The 13630-nt window shown below is 41.8% G+C and overlaps 1 protein-coding gene across 27 annotated transcripts in view; it reads right to left on the bottom strand.

Annotated features, from left to right (window-relative positions):
- SLC35F5 (solute carrier family 35 member F5) overlaps positions 1 to 12900 on the bottom strand; it is a 40178-nt gene extending 27278 nt beyond the window's left edge. For 25 of the 27 annotated variants that reach the window (XR_002830440.1, XR_002830438.1, XR_002830439.1 and 22 more), the window contains exons 1-6: positions 12762 to 12900; positions 11939 to 12029; positions 11671 to 11812; positions 7162 to 7305; positions 4421 to 4483; positions 1930 to 2011 (exon numbers count right to left, since the gene is read on the bottom strand). Coding sequence is in view for 18 of the 27 variants with exons in the window: in XM_023757867.1 (XP_023613635.1) it covers positions 1930 to 2011; positions 4421 to 4483; positions 7162 to 7305; positions 11671 to 11812; positions 11939 to 12029; positions 12762 to 12801 (562 nt within the window). In the remaining 9 variants the exon portion in view is untranslated. Of the gene's footprint in view, positions 1 to 1929; positions 2012 to 4420; positions 4484 to 7161; positions 7306 to 11670; positions 11836 to 11938; positions 12641 to 12761 lie in introns of those variants that run through there. The other 2 variants (XM_023757870.1, XM_023757869.1) reach the window with 2 other exon arrangements.
- Between the last annotated feature and the right edge of the window lie 730 nt (positions 12901 to 13630).

Genomic DNA, 13630 nt, shown 5'->3' with positions numbered 1-13630 from the left:
ATTACCTGAGGCAGCTTTGCTCATTCAAAAAAGTAAACAGAAAAAACGTTTACATCTATAAAAATGTTTTAAAGGTTTAAGGTACGACCAATATTCAAACAAGATTTCTGCAACTGTATATATACACAACTGCCTAGTTCAGGATTATAGTATGATTAGAGGCCCGGTTCACAAAAATTTGTGCACTCGGGGGGGGGGGGTCCCTCAGCCCGGCCTGCGCCCTCTCACAGTCTGGGATCCCTCAGGGGATGACCACCTGCTAGCTTGGGCCCGCTCCCCGGGGGATTGGGCCTAAGCTGGCAGTCAGACATCCCTCTGGCAGCCTGGGAGCCCTCAAGGGATGTCCACTTGCCAGCGGGGAGCAGGCCTAAGCTGCAGTCGGACATCCTTAGCGCTGCTGAGGAGGCAGGAGAGGCTCCCACCACCACCGCTGTACTGGCAACCATCAGCCTGGCTTGTGGCTGAGCAGAGCTCCCCCTGTGGGAGCGCACTGACCAACAGGGGGCAGCTCCTGCATTGAGCGTCTGCCCCCTGGTGGTCAGTGTGTGTCATAGTGACCAGTCATTCCCAGTCATTCTGCTGTTAGGGTCAATTTGCATATTACCCTTTTATTATATAGGATAGAGGCCTGGTGCATGGGTGGGGGCCAGCTGGTTTGCCCTGAAGGGTGTCCCGGATCAGGGTGGGGGTCGCGCTGGGGTGCCTGGCTAGCCTGGGTGAGGGGCTGAGGGCCGTTTTCAGACTGGCCACACCCGCTTCAGGGTGGGGGACCCGCTGGAGTGCCTGGCCAGCCTGGGTGAGTGGCTGATGGCTGTTTTCAGGCTGGCCAAGCCCCCCAGTGGGGACCCTCACCCAGTGAGGGTGTGGCCAGCTTGGGTGAGGGGTTGATGGCTGTTTGCAGGCTGGCCACAGCCCCTTCAGGGTGGGGGTCCCTACTGGAGTGCCTGGCCAGCCTGGGTGAGGGGCTGAGGGCTGTTTGCAGGCTGGCCACAGCCCCTTCAGGGTAGGGGTCCCCCGGGGGTGCCTGGACAGCCTGGGTAGGGGCTGAGGGCAGTTCTCAGGCTGGCCACACCCCCTTCAGGGAGGGGCGTCCTGCTGGGGTGCCTGGCCAGCCTGGGTGAGGGGTTGATGGCTGTTTGCAGGCTGGCCACAGCCCCCAGCCACCCAAGCTCCCAGTGGAGGCTGGCTGGAAGCAGGTATCTGGGATTTATTTATCTTCTATAATTGAAACTTTGTTGCCTTGAACGGAGGCCACAGCCAGCCAGAGCACGCAGGAAGCTTGGCTTCCTCCATCACCAGGGCAACCAAGCCTCCTGCTTGCTCCAGCTCTGTGGCTGCCGGCTGCCATCTTGGTTGGGTTAATTTGCATATAGTCACTCTGATTGGCTGGTGGGCGTGGCTTGGGGCGTAGCAGAGGTACAGTCAATTTGCATGTTTCTCTTTTATTAGATTATTATTTTAACATTTATAGTAAAACTTCGGATTTTCCCTCATAGATAATCAATTTATGAGAATTAGTTTCCATTCAAGAATACAGAATATTCCTCTATAGGTCCATTCGTTGCAAAAGAACATTATGGATAAATACTGTGCCTTATGTTGAAGCTGGCATTCTTTACTAAATTCACAGAACCAGCAAAATTCCTATAATTGGCTATCAAGTTTTTTTGATGGCATGGTTGAAGAGAATATTGTTCATTAAGAAAAGAAGTATATATATAAAGCACAGAGACTTCTGGTATTTGGAAATTATTTACAGTTGAATTAATAAAAACTCCAGTCATACTTCTGGAAGACTACAGGCAAAGCCAATACCACGTGAACAGACAACTGCCAAGTGATCTCAAAAATCACTAAGTTTTGGGATGGCTTGAATGAAGCTAAGATTTCCACCCATATCTAAGATATGAAATTCTAAGTTTTGCTTACTTTTTTCAGTATCAGTATTTGTGTTCTCAGGTTTTTCACTGGGAAGATCATGAAATTTCACAGGAACATACAGAGGTTCACTCTGGAACATACCAGAAACAGAAACAAACATAAACAAATATGTAATAGCTGATATAGTGGATAAAATTTAAGTGGATGGTTTGTAGGCACAGATACCACTCAAAACATGGCTGTTCACCACCATGTTTTTACAGCATAATTTTCCCAAAATGCATTTTCAAGACTTAAAGGAGAAACTCAAACGATGCACATAGGTACAATGACAGAAAAGAACCAGTTTCAACTTTGTAAGTGTAATAATACCTCATTTGTATCTTATAATACTTAACATTTAAATGTCATAAAAGCAGACCCATCTCTCAATTAACAGATTACCTCCCATTCCTTTTCACTCATTATTTTAATAAATACATGTTGAGTCCCACTATGTCAGGTGCTGTCCTACTTCCTGAGAATATAAGAGTGAACGAAGTGTCCTCAGTGATCATATAGTCCAAAGGGGAAGGCAGACAGTGAACAGATAATCACCTATATAATATGTATATATATTTGCCAAGTTGTTTTCTCTTATTACTTAAGATTCAACTAAAACCAAAAATTCCTGAAAACTTTTTTAGCATTAACAGATAAGAAAAAAAAAAGCTACCACTTACCAGTTCTTGGAAGGCAGCTATGCTCACCACTATACCACCTTCGCAACCTCCACTTACCAGTTCTTGCTATGTAACAGGTACCAAGTCCAGAGCAGTTAAACATACATTTCTCATTAGCCCTTGAAACAACCTTATAAAATGGTATTTTAAATAACTTTTCTAGAAGCTGAGATATAATAACCCAGTGGTAGACAACAGAATTAAGCCAGGTTTGTCTAACATGTTCTAAAGATCGATATTTTTAAGTTGTTTTAAATTCAACTGTTTTTGCAAAAATTGTTCAGATAATCCATATTTAAAAAACAATTCTCCAACCAAGCTGTTTCTTAAATTAACATAAAATTGTGTTTTATATCTTTGATTTCTCTTTTAACTCCTGGTATAGAACTCCACCAATAAAAAATATTCAGTAAATGAAGAGACTATAGAATCTGGAAATAGATGTAGTCTCTTGTTACATTGAACTTTTCATTACAGCATTTGGCCTAGAATGATTTGACATATCCATCTTAAAGATAATAGCAAAAATTAGTAGAAGAGCCCTAACCGGTTTGGCTCAGTGGATAGAGCGTCGGCCTGCGGACTGAAAGGTCCCAGGTTCGATTCCGGTCAAGGGCATGTACCTTGGTTGTGGGCACATCCCAGTAGGAGGTGTGCAGGAGCAGCTGATCGATGTTTCTCTCTCATCGATGTTTCTAACTCTCTGTCCCTCTCCCTTCCTCTCTGTAAAAAAAATCAATAAAATATATTTTTAAAGAAATTAGAAGAGTAGTTAGAAGAGTAGGCTGCCATCTTAGCTCTGCTTTCTACACTGAAAGAGACAACTGATAATACTTTGTTGATGCTTATGATCCCAGAGAAATGAGATGACATTTTCCCTAAGCTTCAAAAACTTTTCACAGCACCTGGTAACCTACCCTGAATACAAATGTAGTTCTAGAAGCCGGACAAATAAAAAACCAAGCCAATGCATATAAATTTGTATTAAATTTTAGAGCAACTTTAAAATTCTTCTCAGACAAAATGCCACATTTTGAACAATACATTAAAAAATGTTTTAGTGATGGTCTAAATAAATATTTTAATATATTATCTCTCCAATGAGATTATAAATGCCTAATATAAGTAAATGCATTACTTTATCTGCTTATTATCTGTCTCCTTCTCCTTTCCAAAGTTATGCTCTCACTACTAGAATGTAAACTATATTTCCAGAGTAAAAAACAAGTGCTTAATACAGATTAAGCACTCTTAAAAAATTTATGGGACTAATGAAAAATCTGCTAAAAAATTCTCAGTGTCAAGCAAATACATGTGTTTCTAAGTGATAATAATCCTATATAATTGATGCACACTGACCACCAGGGGGCAAACGCTCAACGCAGGAGCTGCCCCCTGCTCCCCACGGGGAGCAGGCCTAAGCTGTCAGTCGGACATCCCCCAAGGGCTCCCGGGCTGAGCCCCCCCACCCCCCCCGCCCGAGTGCACGAATTTCATGCACCGGGCCTCTCGGGCCTCTAGTATAATAATAAACACGAAGTGACAAAGCTTTTAAGAAACAAAGGACAAAGGGCTGCCCATCACTATTTTTACTTCTTAACTATTTCCCTCCCCCTCTCTCCCCTGTAGTAGTTGAATTGCTTATTTGTTGGCTCCAGGTGTCCCTAAAGAAAGAGAGTACCAAGCTAAAATAATCATGGAGGGCACCCAATATTTATATATATTATAATGTAGCTTTGGTGTTCAAAGCTATTCAGTCCTTCCCACTATGGCTCACCTCCCTCTGCTCCATTCCTGACAAAAAAAGAAGCACTTACCAAAGAGCTACTCATAGTTGTATCTGTTGTGCAAGCAGCAAAATAACCTTCAGCATCTGCAAACTACAGATAACAGGACAAAAAATTCCATTAAACTCATGATAAAGTAGAACTAGTGTCAGTCATAGCTTAAAAGAATAGAAAAACCAGAGTAGATCTATAAGAATATAACTATTATTAACAATAATAGCAGCTAATGGTCAGTATTCATCCATGCAAGGTTGGTATTATCTTAATTTTAAAGAAACTGAGACTGAGAGATTTTATCTAAGTAACAAGAGTTAGGATTAAACCCAAGTTAATCTAACTCCAAAATGTATGCTCCTTTCACAATACTATTATAATATTTCAGATTAGCAGGGAAAGGAAAGAGTGAGTGGTTAGTGAAAAAGACAAATAACATCTTCGTATTATCATGATAACAGTATTAATCAAGAATTCCCTAAATGGATCTCAGCGGCTGGACCACGTTCTGAGAAGCATGGTGCTAGTGGTGTATAAGCAGGCTTTTATTCATACCCACAGCTACCCTATCATTATCCTTGCTTAGTCGCTAGAGGTTAAATAACTTGCCCAATCACACAATCAGTAGTGACAGAACAAGATTCAAATACAAAGTCCATGCTATTAAGAATGCTTGTATATCAATAAGAAAAAGTCAATGTAGAAAAATGGACAAGATATATAGACAACTGATAAAAGAATTCTATTGTGCAACAAATATATGAAAGAGTAACCCAAACCATGCATATTAAACAAGATGCCACTGATCACTTAATCAAGTTGGCAAATGTTAGGGTTTTGGTAAGGATTCAATCTCATATACTGCTAACAGAGATATAAGTTAGGTATAACTATAAGACTAAACTTATTTCTGCTATAAATAATTTTAAGTATTATTACATAAATATATAGCTATAGAAAATATCAAATATTTATAGTGGCCTTAGAATGGTGAGATTGTGGATAGATTATTCTTGTTCTTCTTGTTACTATAATTTGTCTTCAACAATGAACATTTATCACTACTACATTCAAAAAATCTTTAATATTAAAAAATGTTCTAGTAATACTAAATTACATAGAAAGTTGTTCATGATAACAAGTTATAATACAGGACATAACAGTAAATTTCACTTTTGTGAAAAATGAAACAAATGCATACATGAAAAAAAACTGCAGGATATATGCCAAAATACTGTCAATGAATGGTAGAATTCATTCCTTTAATGGTAGAATTATTCCTTGAATGGTAGAATTTATTATTTTTTGTCTATATTTTCTAAATTTTTGACAATGTACATATATTCACATACATATAACATTCCTACATGTAATACTATAATATATATACATTTCTATAATGTCTATATATTCCTCTTAAAAATATATATGCACACACTTTTTTTCATAAAAGTTAAATTTTTGTGCACATATGTGTATACTTCCAGGCTTAACCTCAAAAAGTTACTGAAAAGCCCCTGATAAAAATCAAATGACTGTATGTCTCAAGAATGTACTCATTAGGTAAGACAAGATATAATAGTATTTTAACCTACACAAAAAATAGCGGACAAAAGAATAGGAGTGACAGAGACAGAAAGTAAAACAGTACTAACCAGAGAAGGAAGGGAGGAGGGACATGGGAGTTGTTTAATAGGCACAGTGTTTCTGTTTGGAATGATGAAAAAGTTCTGGAGTGGATAGTGGTGATGTTTGCACAGCAAAATACTTACTGCCACTGAACTATATACTTTTAAAAATGTTTCAAATTGCCCTAGCTGGTTTGGCTCAGTGGATAGAGCGTCAGCCTGCAAACTGAAGGCTCTCAGGTTCAATTCCAGTAACAGACACATGCCCAGACTGCGGGCTCGATCACCAGTAAGGGGCATGCAGGAGACAGTCAATCAATGATTCTTTCTCATCACTGATGTTTCTATGTCTCTCTCCCTTCCTCTCTGAAATCAATAAAAATATATTTTAAAAATAAAATAAAAATGTTTCAAATAGGAACTTTTGTTTTATATATATATATATGTATATATATATATATATACACACACACACATACACACACACACACACATATAGCCCACAAAAAAGGGAAAAAGAAAAAAATGGTTAAAATGATAAATTTGATGTTATGTATATTTTACCACAATTTTAAAAAGAAAAGGAGAGAGAATAAAAAAGGATTGAGACAGTGTTATATCCTTCATTCTCAAAACTTCAGTTTCTATTTCTATGAATCAGCACTGAAAGAACATAATTTGATTAGCCAAACATCTGAAACATGCCCTGAAATATGCTATTTTCATTTTAACAAATAAACCTTGAATAATTTTGCTTTTACAATCAATGTTATAACCAATTAGATGATAATCATCTAGTCTACAAAAGATCAGAGATCCAGATATTCTTCTTCTTCCTTACTTTCATCATCATCTCCACATTAAATGATTTAGGCTAGTTCAAAAATGTTTAACAACTCAGAGGATGTCATGAGATAAAGAAAAGAGGGTGATTATATACCTTTGATTTCTCACAAGATATTCTGATACGAAGGTGATTAAAAGAATACATTTAAAGTTTTGGACAAAAGTAGGTTTTTCTTATAATATGCTATGTTCACTCACTTAACTGAACAACTTAAAATTGGACTGTCCTTCAAGAAACTAATACATCTTTAAACTTTGAAAAACTCATCTGTCTCCAACAAACATTTAAAATTGAAAACTTACAAAAGCAGCATGCTTTCCTCGAAATCCTCTTGTACACTGTTGTCTCCATGGCCTCCAAATAATAAAGCCCAAAAGGTACAGAACAAACATCGATGTTTTTGCAAAGGTGCTGAAGAATGGTTTATTGTACTGAGTAAAAACATACTAGAGAGAAAAAAGTTACATAAACTATGAGATGACTTTAAACCTAATTACTTATCTCCAATAAAACAAAGCCATTACATGATTTTTAACTCTAAAAGTTCATTTGGAAAAGAAAACTCTAAAGGGATTATAAAAATGTTTTAGATTCATTTCTGAATATTATACAGTATTTGCCTTGAAAAAAAAAAAGATAATATACCCAAACAAAGCATGAATAACTGGGCAAAAACAAGTTCTGTTCAACATTCACTGAAAACCTACTATGCAATAGTATTTATGCTAGAAGCTAAAGAAAAATAAGACAGGCTTTCCTGAAAGGAGAGCACACATCATAACGTGCTAAAAAACCATGACAGGGATATAGAGGGTACCATGGGAATAGCAAAGGGAGACAGGCCATTTTAAAGGTTATGGAAGTTTCCTAAAAGAAACTATTTTTGCGCTGCCTGAACAGTTATCCCAAAGTAACAGGCAATGAAATGGAATGGTGTATGAAGAAAACTGCATGAAATTTAAAGTTATTAGGAAATTATACAAAATATGTAATCTTTGTTTAAATTGGAAATATCAGTATGGACTCATGATGTTTCCTTTCCTAAAAAAAAGTTTTAGTTATCTGCACTGAAAGACCCAGAAAAAATAACAACCCTGGAGGAATGGGCACCTCTAGAATCCAGATAGCGATCTGAACCATGCGTTATTGAAGAAATGACTACATCCATGTATAGGGCAGGAAATGTACCAGATGAGCCTGGGGTATCTTGTGCCAGAAAGCAGATAGGATGTTAAAGATTAAAGAGATCATGTTAAAAGGGTATTAGAGACAACATGAAGGGTTTCCTAGTGGTCAAAGATAGGAAACTTTAAGTGTCAAAAGAAATAACTACAACTGTTTGAAACATCAAGTATACAAAAATCCATGAATGTATAAAGATACTCAAAAAACCCTCAATGGTTACCACTGGAAGTTGCTAGGCAACATTATTTTAAAATGGATAAAGGAAAAGAATCAAGATTTATCCAACATTTTTTCTATAAACCATGTTTCAGGATAACCAAACAGTAGTTGTGAAAAAGTCTTCCTTACAGAATTCCAGCTAATAAATGCAGAAGGAATGGCCCTTAGAAAAATCGCCACTTTACCACTTCTAATGAAATACCCTATCTGGGCATAATCATAAGGATATTCAACTATTACTTACAGGTTGATAAGGAACTTTATAGTTCTCATACTGGCATTACCCATGGTAAGACTTGCAGCCATTATGTGCCTCATGTTGTGATATGCAAGGAAGTGCCCAGTACCACCAAGGTATTTTTTCCTAAATACTGAAACTGAATCAAATCAAGACTGTACACCTATCTACCATTTTATAGGAAACTAGAAGGCCAGTGCATGGATTTGTGCACCGGTGGGGTCCCTCAGCCTGGCCTGCGGGGATCAGGCTGAAACCAGCTCTCCGACATCCCTGAGGGGTCCCGGATTGCAAGAGGGCGTAGGCCAGGCCAAGGGACCCCACCAGTGCATGATCGGGGCTGCAGAGGGACCGCGGGAGGGCTCCAGGGCAAGTCCGGCCTGTCTTGCCCAGTCCCAATTGGCTGGACCCCAGCAGCAAGCTAACCTATGGGTCGGAGTGTCTGCCCCCTGGTGGACAGTGCGCGTCATAGCGACTGGTTGAAGAGTCTAGCAGTCAGACATTTAGCATATTAGGATTTTATTATATAGGATAAAAAAGAGGAGCAAGTTAAATGACACCCCAAGGAAGCAATCAATCAAATCCAGAATGTGTTATGGACTAAATGCTTGGGTCCCCCAAAAATTCATGTTAAAATCCTAACTAACCTCCAATATAGTGATATTAGGAGGTGGGGCCTGTGGGTAGAGCCCTTATGAATGAGATTAGTTCCACATAAAAAGAATCTAGAGAGCTCTGCCCTGTGAGGACACAGTGAGAAGACTGCCACCAAGAATGAGGAAGCAGCTCCACACCAGGCAGAATCTGCCTGCATCTTGACCATGGTCTTTTGAGCCTCCATAACTGCGAGAAATAAACGTTTGTTGCTTGAACCACACAGCCTATGGTGGTTCTGCCAAAGCACCCCAAAGAGACTGACAGTGTAATCCATCCTACAGGAAAAATGATACAGTTTCTCCAACAAATCAATGGCATGATAAAGGGAGGGGGGCAGGGGAATACAGCAAAATAAAAATGACTTAAGAATTATAACAAATGAAATGTGTGATCTTTTGTTTAGATCTTAAACTAAAAAGATGTCCTTAACATAACCAAAGAAATTTAAATATGGACTGGATATCCATATTTAAGGAATTGTAATTAATTTTGTTAGGTATGTTAATAGCATAGTGATTATATTTTTAAAAATTAAGTCATTTTCAGTTTGAGATGAATATAAAAGAATTTTTACATAAAATCAGAAGTTAATAAGATCGGCAAAATTTGACAATTGTTAAAAGTAAATGATGGGCACATGAAAATTCATTTTACTTCTCTCTACTCTGTATATATTAGATGTTTTCCATAATAAAAAGATTGATTTTCTTTTTTAAAAATATTTTTTTTATTGATTTCAGAGAGGAAGGGCGAAGGAGAGAGAGTTAGAAACATCAATGATGACAGAGAATCATTGATCAGCTGCTCCCTGCATGCCCCTCACTGGGGTTCGAGCCACAACTCAGGCATGTGTCCTGACCCGGAATAGAACCGTGACCTCCTGGTTCATAGGTCAACGCTCAACCACTGAACTGAGTCACACCAGCCAGGCTGATTTTTTTTTTACATATATAATTTTTAATTTCAAAAGTTTGATAAGCATATCTGTACTGAAGAATTAGACACATTACATATGCTCTTGGATAATGAAATTATAAAATATCCTCTTAGTAATAGATTTTACTTTTTAAAAAATAGGGACACACACACAAAAAAATAGGAACAAATTTTTTGTGTTTGTTTTTTACTTTGCTTAGATATGGACTGCTAAATTATAATTTAATGAGGTGCTCTTTTGCTGTAAATTTTCTTGCCTGATAAATAAGAAACAAAACTACTTAAAACTAAAATAAAAGTTTAACACCCAGCTGGGTTAAGCGCCCAGCCTGTTTTGTCTTCCGGACAGAAAGTATAGTGTCAGTTACTGGTGACTGGCGCTTAACGTGTTAAAGATAGGGTTATTTCTCTGTCAACATTAAAGAGGTTTTTTTAAACAGAATATTAATCTTAAAAAAAAGGTTATAGAAGTGTGAGGGGAATAGAAGAGTTAAAAATAAATGGCCTGTTTTACTCCAGAGCCTAATTCCAAAAAGACTAAAAGTTGATTTATTCATTAGATACACTGTCAATGGCAACTATTTACTTAGCTATGATGTGAGATGACCAGCAGTATCAAATGGCTTCTTCTGACATTTCAGGCCATTTTATAAATGCTAGTTTATTTTTGTATATTAGCCTTATGACTGCAACATGCAAGTTTAAATACAGTAATTTCTGAAAATAAAATTGCTTGTCTTTTTATAGGGATCACTAACCAAACAGAATAAAGTAACTGCACAAGTAGAGAGAAAAACTAGCTTGTGAATTCAAAATACCATGATACTGCCAATAGGTCATCAAAAAAAAAAAAATACAGCCATAGCTGGTTTGGCTCCTGGATAGAGCATCCATTGGCCCATGGACTGAAGGGTCCCAGGTTGGATTCCAGTCAAGGGCACATGCCAGGTTGCAGGCTCGATCCCCAGTAGGAGGCATGCCGGAGGCTGCTAATCAATGATTCTCTCTCATCAGTGATGTTTCTATCTCTCCCTCTCCCTCTCCCTTCCTCCCTAAAATCAATAAAAATATATTTTTAAAAAATTTAACGAAATCAGCAGATAAAAATGTACATGCAACAATCGTGCATGTGCACAACAGTGAGCTGTACATTACAACTCTGATCACTTTCACTCATTTGTCCAAAAGCATTCTTACATTCTACTAAATGGTGACAAATCGCTTTGCATCCTAGAAGGTTGTTCCCCTAAAAGTAGCATTTACAGAGAAATAAGTTGAACTTAGAAAAACACACACACACACACAGAGAAACACCTTCAAATATTAAGAAAATATGCATATACTCGCTTTCTAAACAACCCCTAAAAGACACAAGAAACTTGTATGAAACAACGAAGAGTATCCTTTCAGCTTCAACTTCACTCTAATTCAGTATCAAAGAAAACATAAATAATTCAACTATATTCAAAAGGCAGCTTTCAGTGAGCATGAGAGATAGTAATGACTAGAGATCCGACAGAGGAAGAGGGATGCTGTCATTACAATGGAGCATCGTTCCAAGGCCAGCGCCACGTACCGAGGTGAGTTCTGAGGATGCGACCCAGATCACATCCACGAGGAGGAGAATGACGATGCCCAGGGCCATTCGCCGGCGCTGCGTGAAGCCACTGCTCTGGGCGCTCATTCGGTTCATGATAAACACACACACCATTTGCAGTCTGTTTAGCAAACAGAGAGGATTATTTAAAAAAAAACAACGAGAAAATTCGTAGGGCAGACACATCGGACACGTGTTCCGCTCTGCAGTCTGAACGTCACACAGTCACTAACGGGGCTCGGTTTACCTTCTCTTCCAGGCCTTCCCGAGGTCCTCCAGAGCGGCGCCTGCAAACCTGGCAGATCTGAGTCTAAACGGCGGCGAGGAACTCAACGCACCTGACGGGAGGCGAAGCGCTCAGAGTCAGAGTCATCGCACCTTTTGTGCCCGTCCTTAAAATGAGCGCAAACGAAAGAAAATGCCCAAGTGTGGCCAACCTAACTGACACTCCTCTCCAGACTTCAAACTGTAATCAGGGAATTACACGGCACAGAGCACAGAAAAAAAATGAAAAAGCGACCTTCCGCACAGCGCACAGACCACAGCAGCGAGCTCCCGGGAAACGGCGTCGGTGAACCGCACCGACCGACCCCGTCCGTCCCCTCTGCGGGGAGCCCGTCCCCTCTGCGGGGATCCACCCCGGGACAGGGCTCCGCACGCGCGGCTTCTGCGCGGCTTCGCTGCCCCCCGACCTCGAGCGGGGTTCGGGCGAAAGGGAGTCGTTTGTGGTGAGTCCGGGGCGCGTTTCCAGGCGCTCACGTGGTAAAGGCAAAGGCTCCTGCGCCACCCCGTCACTCTATCTAGACATTTAAACCGAAATGGCAACGCACAGGAGCAGAGAGCAAACAGCTGTTGCGGGGAACCCGCCTCCTTTTTCGGAGGAACAAGTGTGGGGCAGTGACGCCTCCCGGGGAGCGTCCACGTCCCTCGGCGGCGGCGCTCGGGCAGCTCCCTCGGCGGCCGGAGTCGCGCCCGCCCGCCCGCCAGCCTCCCCGTCGGGCCGCCCGGCGGACCGTTAACGGCGCTTCGGCCGCCGCCCAGGGCGCAGTCGTGGGGCCCTGCCTGCCTACCTGGCCTTCCTGCCCAGCGGAGGCGTCGTGGCGGCACCATGAGCGGACCGGCCCGGCCCTGCCGCCGCCCAGCGCCACGGCCACGGCCTCAGACTCACGGAGCGGTCGCGGCGCCCGGCATTGCGCCGGCCGGAGGCCCAGCCCCTGAAGCCGCGGTGCCCTCCGAGCGAGGCTGCCGACGCCGCCCAGCTCCACGGGCCCGGGAGGGCGCGGAGCGGCGAGGCGAGGGGACCACGCAGGCAGCGATGGCCGCGGAGCCCCGAGCTGGACCCTGTGCCGACCCCACCCCCAGCCGGTCGGTCCCTGGCGGCCCCGCCCCCGCCCCACGGCGTGGGCGCGTGATTACGTCACGGCGAGGCGGCGGCGGACTAGGGGGTGTGTCCCACGTGATTCGCAGCGCTGAGCGGGGCGCTGCGGGCGGGCGCAGCCGGAGGGGCGCGGGGCGCTGCGGGGCGAGTAGGCGCGGGCGGGGACGCCCCGGAGGAGCGGAGTTAGGGAGACGGGGTGCGGGGCGCGGTGGAAGGAGAGGGGGGAGCGGGCGGGCGTGGCTGGGCGGAGCGTAGTGCCGGGGGAGTGACCGAGCTGCCCCTTGAACCCGGACTAGGGCAAGAGCTGTCAATAGTTTTACAAAGTTCCGCCCGGAACTCTCGACCTTCCTGAAAGCAAAGTGGCTTGGGAGGATCTTTGCTTTCTGGAACCTTTAGTGTGTAAACTGGGTCCCAGCTGTTGGAGTTAGAGGCTGTGCAGCTTCACCTCCCTGGCCCTCAGTTTCCTCATTTGAGAAGTGGGCATAATGATAGTGCCTGATATATATATAATCCTGATAAACATAAATATATATATGTACATATATATGTATATATATAGTG

Source organism: Myotis lucifugus, unplaced genomic scaffold (assembly GCF_000147115.1).
Source record: "Myotis lucifugus unplaced genomic scaffold, Myoluc2.0 scaffold_116, whole genome shotgun sequence".
NCBI lineage: Eukaryota > Metazoa > Chordata > Mammalia > Chiroptera > Vespertilionidae > Myotis > Myotis lucifugus.
The sequence above is the reverse complement of the archived record's forward strand: the minus strand, read 5'-3'. Positions and strand labels throughout refer to the sequence as shown.